This window comes from Camelus ferus, chromosome 26, assembly GCF_009834535.1.
Source record: "Camelus ferus isolate YT-003-E chromosome 26, BCGSAC_Cfer_1.0, whole genome shotgun sequence".
NCBI lineage: Eukaryota > Metazoa > Chordata > Mammalia > Artiodactyla > Camelidae > Camelus > Camelus ferus.
Window position 1 is genome coordinate 6,572,134 of NC_045721.1, and position 19,157 is coordinate 6,591,290.

Sequence of the window (19,157 nt, forward strand, 5' to 3'; positions counted from 1 at the left end):
TAGATGAGGGTTAACAGGAGTCTCCCTTTGTGGGTCCTTGTGCTTTTGTCCAAAAGGGAAACATATGGTACAACTTCCAACCCTGGAGTCTTAAAACTCTCCTCCCTTATTACATAAAGCCTCTCAGTTAATCTCATCCCTCTGATTAATACCTCAGTTCTTCCAACCTAGCAGGAGAAGTCTAGCTCCTAAAGACTGAAATGTTTAGTGCCATTATCCAATTTCACTCATCCAAGTCAGCTGAGACCGGACATAGAAATATAAGGTCTAAGATGGACAGAGAAGAGGAACAGGGGTGATCACCTGCATCTCTGATATTCTGATGGGACAGGGATTTTTAAATATCTTCTCTAAATCTCAGAAAAAGATCAGTGTCTACATTTGTCCATAATCAATGCAGCCGTTAAGTTGGAGGTTCTCAATCCTTGGTTCCCAAACCTAGAATCACCTGAGAACTTTAAAAAAAAAAAATGCCAGTGGACTGTCTCCTCTGAGATTCTGACTTAGCTGTTCTGTGTTGGAGGCGCTGGCATCGGCTTATGGAGAACATCAGAATTACACAATTTCTCTCTGGAATTTAAATTGCACACATTCGTATTTCTATAAACAGGAGTTACATTAAACATTTGGTGCTCATCTTTCAATTTACTATGTTTCAATAAAACAATTAATTAACATCAATTTTAAACTTAGAAAAAAAAAGAGCCGATGGCCACAGACATTCAAAGCACCTGTCTATGATTTTTCTCACCTAATCCTGGGTGACAATACTACAGATGTTAGCCTTTCTGGCCTCGGGTGATGACCAAGAATTTGTAGATTTACAACCGAACCATCAATTCCAGCAGCAAGATCCTTCACTGATAACTGCTAAAAATAACCTAACCCTGAATATTTTGACACTTAATCTCCAAGTATCAGAAGTTTCAACACCCTCTGTGTCTAACACTTTCCCAGCGAGGTGGCTTCGACGTGAATAATCTTCATTATAGAGTCAGTAGTTACTCAACTCCAGCTCAGCTACAGGGATTGCTTTGTGCCAGTTATCATGGCCATTAGCGAGGCTGAATTCACCTTAAAACTAAAGAATGACAGGGAATGCATGAGAAGAAGCAACTGAAGCTTTTAAAATTATGTCCACTCTTCTTTGGATGCAAATTCATAGCCTTTTGAGGGCATCGCTGGCAAACTGCTGTTAACATCAAAAGCTTCCTTCAAAGAAGCACAAGTCAATTGCAGATTTAGACTCTGCTCCACCTAGTGTCCTCTGACTGCCCATCCACTGTATCCATTTGAGTAAACACCACCTCATCACAACAGACCCAGCTCACCATTCAACTCGCAAAGTGTTACCTTCTCACCACACCTGAAAATCTAGATTTAAACAGGGAAAACTGAAAACTGAAAGTAATTTACTTATCCAGATAAGAATTAGGAGTTATGTGACAAATACCATTCTAAAGTTATTTCCTTGGGTTTCATAAGGTTCCCTATTCTAACATCATATAGTATTCACGGAAGTGAAGTGAATATCTCCTTTCCTAAATAGATTTTTTTTTAATAATTATATTTAGAAAGTATTTAGAATCTACCAGTAGACTCATACTGAACAAATTTATTACCAAGGAGGCAGAAATTAAGTAACTGGAACAAAAGCTTGACTCATCTTAAATTTCATTTAAAAAAAAAAATCTATAATGTAACTTCTTTTACAACGTTCATTAGCTCTGCTACAAGGAACCAACTTGAGCCCCTCAGATCAGAGTCCCAACATTCTGATTCAGAACAGCACCAAAGATGAAAAAAGTCTACCCTATTTCAAAGGTATTTAGGAAAATATAAACATTTTAAATAAAAAAAATATAAAACATTTTAAATAAACATTTTAAATACCCTGGAACAGAAGGGTAAAATGATCAATAGTCTTTAGTCTTCTGGTATCATTCTTTTGAATTCCTTTGTGCCTCTATTGATTGCTTTTGTTATTAGAGGCCTGAAAAGGAAAAGAGGTAAGAACAACATTGAGAAAATGAAGATCTGGGTTCATGGGCAAACGCTGGCAGAAACGAACTGCTCAAAGTCAAGCAAGCTATGCTGCTTCTCTAGACCTTGGCTGCTCATGCAGAGATTTGAGCTTTAGCCTAGAAACTGTAGGGTCTTTTTTCAGCAGTATAATTTTATGATTCTTCTCTACAAATGGGATAGAGAGGTATGTAGAACTCAGTGATCAAATTAGCATTTATCATATGTTAAAGGCCATTCAAATGCTATCTGCTGCTTTTAGACAAGGCACCTCCACAGAGCTAGAAAAAGTTTTATATGCAAGGATCAAAGACAATTATGAAAAATGAGGACCAATGGACTCCTGATTTTTTAAATCTCTTAACAAAATGGGAAAAAGTCATTGACTTGAGACCAACCGGAAGGCTGAGTGCTGTACCTTGTGACTTTTGAGTTAAAGGTGTTTTTATTAAAGTAATTTGAGAAGAGTTCAGATTGAAATTTAACCTGAAACGGTCCATCTAGTAATTGTGAGCCCAGGCACCCAACTGGGCCACCACTGGCTGTAGTGGAGGGGTTCCCAACCCCCTCGGCCCTTTTCCACTCATCCCACCTCTGTTACTGGAGTTGCACGTGTGTGCATCAGCTTACAACCACCGACTGAAGAGTAACTGATATATAAAATCACACATCTTTTATTGTTGATACATTTTTGAAATTTTTATGCCATAGCTTACAAGCATCATTCCGAAGTGGCAGTAACCTGCCCTGATAATTCTACTTTCAGAGTGTTTTTTATTGAAGATTTTGATACATATTTAAAACACTTCCTGAAATGCTAAAAAAAAATACCATGAATAAATGGTCCTGCAAACAATGGGTAGCATCATAGAATGTTAGAGCAGGAAGGAGCTTTAAAGATACTTTAGTCATTTCTTCTCATTTGAGAAATGAAAAGAACCAAATGATATGTTGAAGGACATGTGTCTTCAACTTTGCAGCCTGCCGCACTGCATGAACAGGAAGGGAGTTCTGACTCGAGAAAGAGACGGAGCAGGAGAAGACTGAGAGTTGGGGGTTAGGTGGGCGAGATCAGGGAGAGAGAGAGAAACGGGGGGCACTCAAATTAAGAGGCTGACTTTCAAGTCAAAATTGTGTTGACAACTCAAGTTTAAGTGTTATTAATGTGATTTAAATTAACAGCATCGAACTTTAATGATGTAAGTTTACGGTAATGATGATATATGACATCCTACTAATATATAATACAGACACACAGATATCCATGCATTAAGGCACTTATCACCTTGACAATTATTTATAATTGGCTGTACGAGCGATGGTGGTGTCTGCTGCAGGTTGTGATATGGAAGATCTGCCTTTTCACAATGCTATCTGAGACAGATGTGCATTTCAAGCTGTCTGCTAAACTTGTGAAAGTAGCCAATGGGTTTTAGCTTTTGTTTTTTTTGTACTGGGGGAGTGGGTGGTTTGTTTGTTTGTTTGTTTTTTCTCCAGGGTTAAAAAAAAATTAATGACAAATATTTTAAAAAGCTTTATTTCTTTAAAGCCAACCCCAAAACACTTACATCCCACCTACACATCTCACACTGACAAAACCTGTGAACCTCCTGATTACCTTTTTTAAGGGAAACAACTTTGGAAATTTCCGGATGCCAGCTGCCAGCAATCACTGTAGCTGCTGGTCCCAGGGCTGAGGGAGATCCAAGAGTTGCCTATTCAGAAGGACATTTACAATTTTCCCAGCTCCTTTCCAAAGGCTGACAACACACTTATATTTCTCTAGCAAAAAACTTTATTTTGCAGTCCATATGTTCTTTTCCTATCTCTTTTAAGAATAGGTTAGATAACTCCTGAAGACACACTGATGAAAATTACTACTGTTAAGTCCAAATGCATCGGGCCACTACATGACTTCCAAAAACAAATTAAAAGCCTTTCATCTTGTTTCACAACAACACACAGAAAGAAAAAATAAGGCCCAGGCCCTCAAAACTAATAATAAAGACAAAGTATCTTGATAGCTATGCAGATTAAGAAGCCAGAACATTATTTCTAAAGAGTGTCTGCAATAGCATTTTTAAAAATAAAACCACCAAAGAACTCATTTGTGAGGTTAATTTAATGAACTCAATTTTAATTTCCTTTTTTTAAAGGAAAATATTATTGCTTGGCAAGTTCCTTAGAATATTTTACATATCACGTATGCCACACTACAACATACCATTTTTCATACAGTCACAATTCCACTTGCCTCCGAGCTCTCCTGACCCATTTCCCACTGCTCCTTTTCCCAGATGGTAATCACTTCTGTTCATAACCATGAGAAACATAGCACCATACAGACCAAGAAGCCAACCCGGGTATCATTCAGGTTTTTTATTCCTTTCTTTCTGCTTCTCTGTCACACGTGTTTTTGCATCAACAGCTCTGTCTCAAATGGGATGTGAGCAGAACGTTGTATCGTCCAACTTAAGTGCAACCGATCTCTTTGGTAGTAAAATCAAATTACATGGTAAAGTAGTCAAAAAGGCCCAGAAACCACGTGGACACTCAGCTTCTAATTGTAGTGCAATTTATGACTCCCTGTCTGGCCTTGGGTGAAAAAAAAATCTCTAAACCTTGATTTCATCATCTGTTCAATATCGGGGTAGATGTAAAAATACAAAACATTGGAAACTCTGAGTGCACCTTAAAAATGTCAGGTTCCATGCAAATGAATGATTATTCAAAACAACGGTCCATGAGAGTATCAGATCTTACGCTTCAGCACCTTTTCAGAATCACGTGTCTAGGAATGCAGGCTTGACAATCGGTTGAGGGGGAAAAAACGGAAAACTCTCTTACAGTTATTTAATGTTTTCTGGCAAACCAAATTTTCCTGAATGTTTTATCATGGTATTGAGTAAATTTCAGAAACTTTATCCTCAATATTACTTATACCTTAATATAATATGGTTAGAGGGAAAGTTCTTAGTTAGCATGTGCTATTTTATTGGACAAGAACTACCAGGTACTGGGTAAGTAGCAGTAAGCACGATGGACATTGCCAAGTAGAGACAAGCATCTTTGAGCAAAAACAGACCCAAACACCCGCTCCCACATCATGTTGTGACCAGGAGAATCCCAGCTGCTTGGGGAGCATCAGTACTGTTCCTCTGTTTTTATTCTTTGTTTGTTGGGTTTTTTTTAACCAACTTTTTTGTTCTACCTCTTACTTAAATATAATCTCACTCTCTCAATATCCTGAACTCAGAATCATTTTTAGGTGTAGCTCTGATCAAGAGACATGATAAAATGAAAAGAGCACTGAAAAAACCCTCTTATTTAACAAATAGCTGACTTTGGGCAAACTGTTCAGCCCCTGGGGGCCTCAGTTTCCTCTTTATTGCAGAACGAAGTCAGTGCAGACTGAAGTTTTCAGGTACTGCAAAACAAAATCCTAGACTTTGAGAATATTGCATCCATCTTTACCAACACTAGAAGCAAGATGCTGTATTACATCAAAATGGTGCTCCCTGAATGTCTATTCGTTTTATGAGTGGCTGTGTGTTTTTGTGTGTTAAAACTGACGTGTCTGTCTTTGCCTACTCTTCTGTTGGCATGTTTACAATAAAATCTCTACTGAATTCCACTTCACACTGGTTACCAAGTGAAGAGCAATACTGAAAATCAAAAACAAAACAAAACAAAACAAAACTTGAATTACTAACATCATGACCCTGCTACTCAAAGTGTGGTCCTGGACAGCGTCACCTGAAAGTTTGTTAGAAATGAAGGTTCTCAGGCCCCTCCCCAGATTTACTCAATTAGAATGTGCATTTTAACAAGACCTGCAGTGATTCAAAAGCACATTAACATTTGAAAAGCACTGATTTGTGTGTTTCAAATATTACCAGTTTAGCTTCCGTAACCCATGATCATTTGGTTTCCCTTCCTCTTCCAGTAGATTTTATTAAATTATTAAATTCAAATAAAGATGATAACTACTAAATAAGTACTGTTATGAGGCAGACACCACCCATCACCTGCAAACAACCCTAAACAACGTGCCACAAATTTCTTTACAGGCAAATCTTCTCATCCAATATTGAGTAGATACATTTGCTTTTATAGTCAGTCATCGACATCTCCAAATGATATTAAACACAGTTATTCCAGTGTTGGTTGGATCCTTGAAGTAGTAAGGACGATTTCTCCTCTTTAACCTCTAGCTAGCTCTTGCTTGCTCTGCCTGTCTGCCAATCACTTACCTTCTGGAATGTCTGCAGTGTCATTTTCCCTTGGGCTCACCTGATTGAGAAATTACACCATTCAGTCTAAGTAACAGCACATCCGTAAAGTCCATTCTGATTCAAGGTCCACATTGTTATGGTGAAATTTCCTCATACGAGTCCTCCTATTTTTCCAACACCAGGTTGGACTGGATGGATACACACAATGCCAAGGTCTCTCTCTTGGGAGGAAGGCTCTTTTGCACTTTACGAACCAGAAATGTGGGAGCAGAAAGTCAGTATCTGCCTGAAGCGAGGCTGTCAATGACCTCACTTGGAAGACAGCTGTCGGCTTCCAGCTTCCTTATTTATGAAGGAAACTGTCAGAAGAAACTGATCATACAGGAAAAAGACAGACCTCCCTGTACTCTTGCCCTCTTGAAAACAGTATTAGGAAATATTTTACATCCTGGAGGGGTCTGATGTAAGCTGAGAAGCATACCACATGTTTTGGTTTCTACTTTAGTCCCATAAACACAGCCCTCATATTTCTGCCCTTGATTTCTAGTGCAGGAATGTCCAGAGTGGGTAAGGGGTGTTGAGGACAACACAGGTGGTACACACTGTCCTGCACACAAACCCACTTTCAAAAGAAACACTCCAAAAAGCACGAGAGAGTTTGCAGTGGATTTCTAATGCAGTCCAAACGGAATACATTAACATCCGCCTAATTCTGAAAATTATCTACGCACAGCATGTGTACGCGCACAATAAGGCCATAAGATGCAATGTGGTACAAACAATTAAAAGTTCTTTTCAAAGTGGAAATGCAAAATAGAACGAATATCTATTTTCTATAAATGAATCTAGCCATCTGCCTCGCAAAAGCAGCAGCAGGGGTACCCAAAACAGCAAAAACAGCAGCCTCTGGTGTTAACAATCTATTCTCAAATCTCATGCTCCACATTTCCCCAGCAAACAAGGCTAAAAATACAAGACAGGCAACAAATAGTCTCTTGGGATCTGCCATTCCATGGATGGCGTACTCAATCAGAGGAATATCTTGTGTTGAAATGCAAAATTGGAAGAAAAAAAAAAAAAGCAGGCTATCATATTAGAAACTGGCGTTCAGAATTTTAAGTGTGAATCCGATCCCAAAGTACATGAAGCTGAATGGTGAGAGGGTGGCTGTTTTCATACAACATAAATCTCTGAGATTTATCTGAATACATTTATAGATTTATTTAAGCTCCTCTAAATTCTTCTACAAGCCTCATAGTTATAGAGATATAATTTTAGTACTTATGTCACCAAAATATCAGAGTCATTTTGTTTGCAGCATAGTTTAGAAAAGCGTCGTTATTGTGGGCTCTGGAGTCTGACTACATGGGTTCAAATCCAGGCTCCACCACATACTAACCCTGCCTCCCTGAGCAAGGTACTTAACCTCTCTACGCAGCACTTCTCCTATCTTAAAGATGAGGCTAAGAAGAGTACTTAGTTCTAAGGGTTATTTTAAGGATTATATGAGTTAATGTGTGTAAAACACTTCAGAATAATGAACGGTACCCACTAAAGACAGTCAGTGATATGATTATTCAATATTCAAACAAGACTGCAAAAATGCCTTCTCTTAAGGAACAGGCATAATAGAAAGAGTGGGGGCAACATGATGACAGGTCTCCTGCCAACAGTGGCCATTAAGCAAATGAGAGGGTAGCAGGTATGGGTCTTTCCCAAGGGTGCATGAGAATGACCAAGGAAAGTTCCCATTGGCTATTCGGTCATGCTGTCAGTTCATGAAGGCATCAAAATAAGGAGGAAAGGAGAAAAGACAATGACACAGCTGGCCACGTGGCACTGCCTGGAGTACAGGACAATCAGAGCTAATGACAAGGGTGCAATCAAGAAAGAGGACACATCCGGGCTCTCTGTGAACATCTATGCCACGTTAAGCAGACACCCTGTATCACCACCACCTCCTTCCTTAAGAGGAGGTTATAAAGCCAGTCATTTTTTGGTACACTTGTCTTCGGGATTAGGTTTTAACACCTGTGGTCTGGATTTCTAGCCTTCATATTTAAAAAAGAAGGCAGAAAGGCACAAGGGAGTGATAACAATGTTTCACTATCTCCTGAGCAACCAATTCCTTGATAAGCCATTAAAGTGAGCAGTATTTTAAGTTGGGGACTTATTTGGTAGAAAGAGGATGGTAAAAAGTTTACAAGTCATTGATGCAATAGACAGAAATGGGCTTCCCTATCTCCTAAGACAGCCAGGTCCAGGACTACCAGATGGATTCAGTCACTGAGTTCTGGAAGAGCTCACAGAGGATTCTCAGAGATCCATTGGTCTTCCCACCCTATGCAGTACCACTTAAAGAACCTCGGACCACTGATGGGTCATTCAAAGAGTGAGGAAGCATGGGAAGAGTGGCATTACTATTTTTCCTAGGAAGAATCTGAAAAAGGGTGACAGGTGCTGATATCACAGGGCCAGGTAAGAACAATGAATCTCTTATGAACTGAGACACTTAAGAGATCTCTTGAGCAGAACACTCAGGGAGGGAAAGAAGGTGCCACTGGACTGCTCAAACTAAGACCACCACCCAGGAGTCACAAAAAAGAAAAACCCATCAGGAAATTGGGAGAAAAGTCTCTTTCCTCATAGCCCTGTGGAGGAACAAATATAGGAGGAAAAAGGAACAGAATGCGGGACGGGAGAGGCAGTGATAATGTTCATCAAGGAGGAAGTGAAAATAGATTTAAAACTGTCCCAACTAGGTGAATAAACGGATTCAAGTATACGTAGACCATATGACCCTATGATGCCTATGAAATGAGTGTGGATTTCTCCTGACCTTAATGCATGACTATCATTACCAGAAGGAAGATTTCATTGTCCAGGAAAATTTTTAAGAGGAGGAGGAACTGTGTGACAGCTTATCCTATCTAAGACCACTTCCCCCCGCCCCCCACCGCCTTTAGACTGGGAGATCTCCTGTACAGTGTCCAACAGAGGACTCACAACCAGATCAACAGCAGTGCTCCTTTTTTCCAAAGAACAAAAACAAATCAGTATGACAACATGATGGGGATTCAATTAGCACCTGGCAGGTCACAAATAACTTTTAAACAACCTTCTTTTAAGTTGGAAAGTGTTAATATATACAGTAATCATGGTACCAAAGTACGCCACCCACCAGGAACAGAAATCTGAAGAAATGAGTCTTGTTTACAAAGAATATTGCTCCTTGGGTCACTACCAGTTTCTGTGGGCAGTCCCATGCCCAAGTATTTTCCTCTTTGAGTACATTTAAACCAATCATCTGAAATCTTATTCTGATTTTCAGACAGTTTTGCCTTAAGTATGGAGAAAAAGAAAAGGAAAAAAAAAGGAGTGGGTACAATCTTCTTGGAAACAAATAAATGATAATTGCAAAGAAATGGCTACTGAACTATGAAATATTCTTATATCATCAAAGTGAATGGCATAATTCTGTCTGTCCTGTTCTTTAGGGGAGGCAGAGAGTCTGGGTTCAAATCAACATGAAAAGGCTTGCGGAACAACAACAACAAAAAAACTGTTTATTTCCGTAAGTAAGAACACTGTAGGGCCAACACCGAGACTGTGTAAGACTACTCAGCAAACATGTCCCCAGAGTGTACCTCATCTGGCTTTTAAGGAATGGAAACCTTCCTGGGCTGGGAGAACTTAAGGAACATTGAAACACACCCTTTGTTCTGAAACCTCCAATTGCGTCCAACTGTCCAAAGCCAGATGCCTGGGCTTCTCAGGATTTCCAGGCTGCTTACTGCTCATTTCTTGGGGAATCTCTGACAGATGCTAAGGGTCATGGGCTTCCTGCCCCAGAAAGTAAAATATTACATGGGGAATATTAGTCAGACGTACTGCTCCATTCCATGTGTCCTGAACATTACTACGATCTGTGCAAGACATTTGTTGTAAATAAGCCTGCGGAGTGTACAGTATGTTTTCCAGGAGTCCTTTGAAGAACAGCTTGCAGACAAGAGGTGCTAGCCTTAGTTTCACAGCCAGCAAAACTCCATCCAAGAGGCTTTTGGCAGGCCCCCCTCGCTCTGGTTTCAAGCTGGCTTCAAGACAGCCCCATCAACTAAATTCCAAGGGTCAGGACAGGGAGTCAATCACCCTTAGGTATTCAGCAGAGAACAGTAAGTTGGGACTCAGACATTTAGCTCAAATTCAGAAAAGAAAAGGCCCTCTTTCCCCCATAACAGCGTATTAAAAACAACTCAGAGCTGACTTTGCAAGGAGGTGTCCTCCGTAGTAAATTAAATGGCTGAAGCTTGTGCTTCTTCCAGCAAGCAAAAGAACTCTGCTTCACTATAACCTAGCGTGGGCAATCCCTGAAGCTCATTTTTAACCTTCCCTGCTTTTTAAAAAGCCTGCTCCATTTGGGGGTGGTGGGGTGGTGGGGGGGAACTTTGCAGGGAATGAAATGTAAATAGCCACTGAACAAGATTTCAAAAGGGAAAGCCTCTATCCATCTTTTTTTTAATTCTTCATTTCAGACAGCATGACTGCTTTTAACACACTGGTAGCTTTTTATAAAAATGAGATTATATTGATTCTTTTCTGATCGTCCTCACCCCTTTCCACCCTTTTCTATCTCCCAGCTACTCACAATGTGTTCAAGGTAGCCAGCAGAGCAGAGGTGAGGTGGACAGATCAGTGTCACCTCTCGCCAGACAAGCATTAGGTAAATCATTTGATGCAATTACAAATTCTAAGCCTAATGGATGACACCCAGGAAAAGGGAAAGGTAAAGAAGAGCGGGAAGGAGACGCTTCCTGACGATTTCCAAGGTAAAGCTATGTGTCACATTGCCTCTGATCATCTTCAAAACAAGTCCGCGGGTTTTATCTTTAAGTTGATGCGCCTTGTCCTCGCTCAAGGTGGAGCTGAAACCAGTTGCAAAATTTCACACTGCTGGAGTCCAGAGGATCCAGGAAAAATGGGTCTACGTTTCTAAGTCAGAAAGAAGCAGCGGTTTCCCTGACGCTCAGCAGACACCGCGCTCGAGAGCTGGATCGGGCACCGGGCAGGGAGAGGAGGCGCCGGATGACCCGGCTGGGCACTGCAGACGCAGTTAAACGCGAATGGTGCACGCAGCTCTCCCGTGCTCCCGTACATACGCGGCCTCCTCCAAAGGAAACCCAGTGCTGCCTAGGACCTCGGGCTGGTGTCGCCCGAGGGGTGTCAAGCTTGGAGGACTTCAGCCAGGGTGCTGCTCCCCGAAGGGAAAAGGCGCCCTCTCTAGTCAAGCCTCCGCTGCAGAGACTCCCATCACCCGACCCCTCTCCCCACGAACTCTCGGACGCCCCTACAGACGCCCACCCAAGAACGATCTCGCCTCGGAAGGAAGTGGAGAGGACTGAGGAGAGCGAAACTGGAGTGAAGAGGTGGGGACTCCAGTCTGCAGCAATTGGGGAGGGCTTGGAAAATTGAGCAAGCGACGAGAGTGAAGGAAGGGCAGGGGCCCCGGTCCCAGCAACCTGTAGGATTGAGGATGATCGCAAACTTGGGGTGGGAGGCAGTGGTCCCCTCGGAGGTCCTCCGCCCGAGTCCCATCCCGTTGGGCTCGGCGCGCGGAAAGGTGCAGGGCGCAACTTGGGGGGTCAACGCCATAGATGCGGGTCCCGCTCGGTCGCCTCGCCCCCGACCCCGCCGCTCGCTCAGCCCGCCGCTTACCTCGGGCAGCCGCAGCCGCAGCCCCCGCCGCCCAGAAGCAGAGCCCCAGCCAAGGGAGCCACCGGAGCGCCCGTCCAGCGCCTTCTCCTGCGGCGGCGGCTGTCCCCATGCTGCTAGCCCCGCTCCGGAGTACGGCTGCTCTTCCGCGCCCCGGGAGCCCGGGGGAGGCACGGCGAGCTACGGGCCAAGACCAGTGGGTCCCGGGGGTCTTCAGCGAGTGACTGCTCCACGGCCTCTCCCTACAGCAGCGGGGCAGGGCGCTCCGAGCCGCCGCGCGCTGGGTACCCAGAGGATGCACGCGCTCCCATAGCCTCTCACAGCAGGGTGATCGCTGCCGCCACAGTCACTGCCAGAGTCGACCGCTGTCCCCGCCGCACCTCTCGCTCGCAACGCTCCCGCCGCCGCCGGATTCCGGACTAGGGAGTGGAGAAACGAGCCCGCATCGCTAATGAGACCCCGGCGGCCGCCCCTTCTCCTCCCCTCCGAGCGGCAGCCAATGAGCTGGGCCGGGGCGGGACGCAGGGCGGGGCGACAGTGGGCGGGACGAGGGGCGGGGAGGTGCAGGTGAGCCCCGCGGCGGCTGCGCGCACCTCCAGGTTCCTCCACGCAGCACAAATAGCCTCGGCTCCAGCAGGACGCACGTCTGACCAGAACCCGGCTCCCGGGGACCGCACGCGCCTCAAGATGTGAGCAAAGCCGGCGGGGACCTCTGGGAGGCGAACCCAGCGCAGAACGATGCGGGCATCTCGGCATCCTACCTCAGAGTCGGCTGCTTCCTGGAAACCTCCGTTTTGCTCAACTTTGAGCCCTTTTACAGTCCTGCCTGTCTTGCTTCCATTTCTTAGAATCAGATCAGACATCACTCCTGGAAAAAAAAATTTTTTTTTAAATGCCAAGTGGGGAAAAGTAGCATTAAAATAAACTCATTATTGCTAATATGCCAGAAATGCATGCATGTACTTAAAGAGGTGGGGACGTTACAATCATGTGGTGCATTATGTATGTGATCGATTTTTATTTTTACTTTTTCCCCCAATTTCCTTGTGTATGATCGTAATCACCCCAGAATCCTCCAAATTTTCTGAAAGCTCCCTCGTTTCCGATGGCTCTGGTTTGGTTTGTTTTAATCTGGGCCCTGAGAATTGCCTTTCTCTGAAATATCAGGGAAAGGAAATCGTGCTGGGCCATTATAACACGAAGGCAAGAAAGCCTTTTATTAAAAGTGTGGTTTGTTTTGAATGGGCAGTCAAATCTTTATTTAACTGCTTTTAAAAGTACATGGAAGTTGTCTCTTCCCTCTGCAGGAGTCATTTAGGAGATTGCCTCAGGCCACACAGTTTTGTTGTTTTAACCATTTTTTTTAAATTGAGGTACAGTCAGTTTACAATGTGTCAATTTCTGGTGTACAGCACAATGTTTCAGTCATACATACACATACATATATTCCTTTTCATATTATTTTTCATTGTAAGTTACTATAAGATATTGAATATAGTTCCCTGTGCTCTACAGTAGAAATTTCTTGTTTATTTATATTTAGTAGTATCTGCAAATCTTGGACTCCCAGTTTGAGAGCAAAGAACACACTTATGGAGTTGGCCCTGAGTTCAAGGCTCTGTACTCAAACTGCTGCCTTCTCTCACAATATTGAGCCCCTAGAATGGTGCCAGAGCTCCACTGGTCAGAACATGCCTCCTTCTGTCTGGGGAACCCCAATAGAGAACAAAGTCTTGGTTTGAGAGAAAGATAACCTTCCAACAGCCCCCACTGCCCACACTCAGTATCGATACAGTACTTTTAAAAAAAAAAATCCATCTCTCTGGTCAAAGTGCTACCTGCTCCCAAACACCCTTCTCTGGAGAATAAAGTTTAAGGTGAGGTAATTGTTCTGGATGAGGTAATTGCCTAAGTTGCTTTCTTCCGAGGAAAAAAAGGATGAGAGGCAGAAAGATTGATTCCCTGGTAAGCATATATACCACCCTCTCCTGAGTGCCACCAGACATGTCCCTGTCAGCAACTGCTTCCTCGAGCCTTCTTGCAGCTCAATAAAAGGTTTAGGATCTGGTCAAGAAAACCAAGCTCTGGGGAACGAGGCTTCAAAGCCAAGACTGGTGTGGGGCCGGCAAGGGACTCGCCTGAAAATCTCTTTAGAATCCTGGTAAATGAGGGTTTTGTCCTTTTCCTCGAAGAAGGTGAACTGGGAATTAATCTACCAAATATGCGTTCCCTGTCTTCTGGAAAATAGTCATTCATCCTCTGACTTTCCTTATTTTTCAAGACTATGAGGCAGTTCTAACACAAATGAGTATTTTCTTTAAAAAAAAAAAAAAAGAAAGAGAAAAATTACTATGTTTCTCCAAGATAGCATTTAAGTATTACTTCTGTCTCCAGAGGGGAGCAAAAGTAAAAACAATTTTATTTTGAAAAAATAACTAGGAAATAGATGAGCTAAGAAGGTTAATAAATGAGATTAACAAGTCAAGTAAAATTGCGATGACAGCTAAGAGAGAAGGAGGGAAACTAAGAACTTCTGAGTGCATACTCCGGTCAAGGAATGGGTTTTCTCTCTCTCTATATATATATAATTCAAATTTATTCAAATATATATGTTTTCTATATATATACATATATATTTTTTGTTATTTTTGTTTTTTTTAGAGCAGAACCAAACCCTGGAAGTTAAGTACTGTGATCCTAGTTTGGCAGAGAAGGAGAGTCAAGCTGAGTACAGAAATGATTTGCCCAACGTCACGTAACTAAACGGCTGAATGTCAAGAATGAGGCACCAGTTTGTGCAATTCTAAACCCAAGATGCAGTTTAAGTTCATGTCCATTCAGTTGGGTTTTCCAGACATAGACACTCTGCCTCACCCTCCTCAGTACCATTTAGCTATTGGATTGGGAGAGGTTGGGGCTTCAGAATTACTCTGCATCTTACATTCCACGTATTAATTATACGTCCTGTATTAACTGTGTTCCACATATCAGTATATGCTGTGGTAATCTAATTCTGGTGGTTTTAAAACATGTATGACTTGTACTCCATTCTGATACAAGGAAAATGGGGCACAAGAGGATGGCCGAGTCCCAGGTCTCATGCGAGTGCCTGGGGTGCATTCCACCAAGTGAGGGTCCTTGGCTTCATGCAGGAAAGAGCTTAAGAGTGAGCCACAGAGGGGAGGGTATAGCTCAAGTGGTAGAGCATATGCCTAGCATGCACAAGGCCCTGGGTTCAATCCCCAGTACCTGCCCCCAAAATAAATAAACCTAGTTACCTCCCCCCCCCGGACCAAAATATAAAAATAAATTGAAAAAACAAAAACAAAAAAAGAGTGAGCCATAGCTGAGATTTATTCAGAGAGATGCACACTCCATAGACAGAGTGCGGGCCATCTCAGAAGGCCAGAGAGTGACCACAAGGTGCAGGGTTGTTAGTTTTTATAGACTTGATTACTTCATATGCTAGCAAGTAGGAGGATTATTCCAACTACTTTGGGGAAGGGGCTGGGAGTCCCAGGAATTGAGCCATCACCCACTTTTTGATCTTTTATGGTCGGTCTCAGAACTGTCATGGTGCCTGTGGGCATGCCATTTACCATGCTAATATATTGTAATGAGCATATAATGAAGCTCAAGATCTAACAGAAGTCAAATTTCCCGCCATCTTGGGCCTCAAGGTCTACTGGGACTTGAATTTTCCACCATCTTGGTGCTCATTGCTGTGTCTTTTTTTTTTTAATGGCTGTGCCCTGCTGCCTTACTCCTGTCTCAATTCCATTTGAAGAAATATTCATGTCCACTTGGAGAAATACTTTGAGTAGTCACTACTCAGGATCACTGTCTCCGGCCAAGGAGCTGCATGGAATAACAGAACCGACCTGAGGGACACAGAGAGGCTGGGCCCTGACACTGACATGGACGGACTGTGTGGCCTGGGGCAAGTCCACATCACTTACTCTCACTTTCTTCATCTGTAAAATGACAGTGTTTCACTAGATGAGCTGAAGATCCGTCCTATTTAAGATCCATCGTTTTCAACTCGAACACATTATGATTTTGAATACCCAATACAACCAAGCTGGAAATGAAGCCACTTCTGAAATTGGGACAATTGTGTAACAAATGCATTGTGTTCTAGAGAAATTATTTGGGACTATAGCCAACCTATAAGTATTAGCTGTAGCCAAGTAATATTAATTCAATGAACAGGCTTCGTAAAGTGTTTTTCTCCATTCTTTGTTGTTTGAATTGACTATGCCTGTTTTCTAACACTTTATACATAAAGGTCAAGAGGTAGAACATATTCTACTTCATTGCCTTTTTTTTCAATTGCGGTGTAATTGACATATAACATTGTATTAGTTTCAGGTGTACAACATAATGATTTGATATTTGTGTGTATTGTGAAATGATCATCACAATAAGTCTAGTTAACATCTGTCACCTTACCTTTTTTCCTTGTGATGAGAACTTTTAAAATCTACTCTCTTAGCAACTTTCACATGTATAATATAGTATTTTTAATTATAGTCACCATGCTGTACATATGTCCCCAGGACTTACTTCATAACCCACTCCCCACCCCCTCCCTTTCTCTGGCAACCACCAATCTGTCCTTGGTATATATGAGTTTGGTTAGTTTTATTCCTTGTTTTTTTTTGTTTTTGTTTCTAGATTTCACATATAAGTGAGAACATACGGTACTTTTTTTCTGTCTGACTTATCTCAGTCAGCATAATGCCCTTAAGGTCCAGCCACTTTGTTGCAAAGGGTAGGGTTCCCTTCTTTGTTCAGAGCCTTTTGATCATCTCTAGCCAAACAAGTCTCAAATAACATAGAAAACGTTTGAGTGGAGTCAAATTTAGAGGAGGAGAGACAGAGATTTTGCATAGAGAATATGCCCTTCCAAATATAATGAATTATTTTTAAGTGGTTTCTTAGACCTCTTTAGGGAAACCTGTGTATTTTGCCTGGAAAAAAAATATTTTAAATGATTTATCCCACCTGTTACACCATAAGTGGTAAAACCCCAAGGGACATTAAAGAAGGTAGAAATATTCTCCAAGAGCAAGAATTTGTTGTTCTAGGCAACGGGGCAGGAGAGAGGAACCAAGGAGTCGGGGGACAGCCACGCCTGCCAACACATGGCCTTTCTCCTCGGAGCTCCAAATCACCCTTGAGGCTATGGAGGCGAGTGAATTCTTTATGAAAAGTAGCAAAAGGCTTGTAGTTTGAATCTAGGTTACTAACACACAAAACAGACACTCAGAACAGAGAGAAAGGACCTTAGGCATGGAAGCTTTCAGAACGTATGGAGACATTTTGGGGCCTCCCTAACAATAGAACTGGATTATTTTAGGAGCGGGAGGCGCCTGTTTAAAATCTGAACAAAAGCAAGGTGTCAGGAGTCAGCGAGATTGAGATCCCTGGGAACAGAACAAGCTGCTGTAGCTGAGGAGGAGAGGAGATGGGTTTAGGAACATTGAGTGAAGACTTCGGGGGAAAAAGAGCGGAAAAGAACTCCACAGTACAGTTGTGCATCTTACTTCTATCTAACCTTCTGGACTGAATAGGCAGTTTTAGTTACAACCACTGTAAGAAGCTTTCGCTTCATGTTTCTAGGCCCTTTTTAGGCTGCACATGGGTCCTTTCTAAGCATGCGCCATGGAGAGGCAGTCTTCTTCCCACATTAGGGATGCTAACATTGCTGCTTTCCTCCTCCAGGAACCTGACTGCTGTTTCTGAAGACCCAACCATTTCTGGCTCTGCCACGGCCAGACGCTTCTGATAAAAGCTTCTGTCTCTATTAATCACATAGTTATGATAATTAATAGGGGAGGACCCCAAATCAACTGGACGAAAGGGCAACAGCTGGCAACTTCAACTGGCGAGGCTGGCAGTACAATTAAATGAGATAGTCTAAAAGTGATAGTTCCACTGGGAATACTCGGCGTCCGTCATTTTCCTGGAAAGGTTTTGTTCCACCAGAACAGCACGTTTCAAAAATGCATGCAGTCGGGGAGGGTATTGCTCAAGTGGTACAGCACATGCCTTAGCATGCACGAGCTCCTGGGTGCAGTCCCAGGACCATTTCCAAATGTAAATAAAGAAATTAACCTAATTACCTCCCCCCACCAAAAAAACAAAACAAAACAACAACAACAAAAAGCAACCCACCACCCACAACAACAAAAATGCAAGCAACTTACAGAGAGCAAGTGGAATTGTATGCACCACTTTGTGCTCATGGCCCTGCTCCTAATTCAGGAAACTGCTGAAAGCAGAGGGAGAAAAAGAGGCTGAGAGCTGGGGAGCCGTGAGGGCTTCCCATGTGATGTTCTATCTGGGTACAATAATCCAGGTTAACAACCTTCCCTGTTAAAGACAATATGGGATCATTTGTTAACTAAAATCTCTCTCCCACACACAAAATTAGAGAAGTCTATTTTGGATATTGGGCTATGAAGCAACAGTAAAGTACAGAAATTCAATACATTTGTTGAAAAAGGGCAGCGGGGTACCAAGATAAGACTAACTAAAAATGTTTTTCCTGACACCGCAAGTGTGCCTTCCTCATTTTCTGCCCCGAGAATTTCTTCCCGGAATCAGGTGTCTTGGAGTTTCAGCTGCAGCTGCTGACACAGATGAATGAAAGAACTTAAAAATTATAAACAAAAAACACAGTTCTTTGGCAGTAAAATTAATGTGTTAGCACTTTAAAAAAAATAATATACTGGGGTGAGGAAAGACGGGAGGTGTTAACTCCTAAGATGTAGCCTTGATGACAGCATAACAGACAACCCCTGAGTTCCCTGACACTTGCATCGGGCATCGGGAACATGAGGGTTGACTCATCCCAGCACTTTGTGGGCTTTGTGGTAGCTCAGGGATGGCCTGGTATCTTTTTCCATTTTGGGGAGAAAATACCATGATTCTTACTGGTAAGTGGAAGATGCTGCCAAACCCTGTGGGGTAAGTTTTTGCAACAGGTTTTAACCACCCAGTTTGGATCTGTGTGTTCCTTCCGTGCTCTACCAAGGGACGTCATTTATTCAATCACTCATTTGTTCCTCTTGATCTACTCTGGTAGGTACTGTACCTGGTGTTGAACAGAGAAAACAAGGGAGGAATTGTTTAAGTAAATTTATAGTTCAAAATCACATGGCCGCCATGTTACCTGCACTGCAC

General features: G+C 42.6%; 1 protein-coding gene across 1 annotated transcript in view; it reads right to left on the bottom strand.

Moving 5' to 3' along the window:
* UNC5D (unc-5 netrin receptor D) overlaps positions 1-12,369 on the bottom strand; it is a 494,853-nt gene extending 482,484 nt beyond the window's left edge. Inside the window, 1 exon segment of the mRNA XM_032468716.1 lies at positions 11,970-12,369. Within this exon segment, the coding sequence (XP_032324607.1) occupies positions 11,970-12,078 (109 nt within the window). The 5' untranslated portion in view covers positions 12,079-12,369.
* Positions 12,370-19,157: the final 6,788 nt, after the last annotated feature.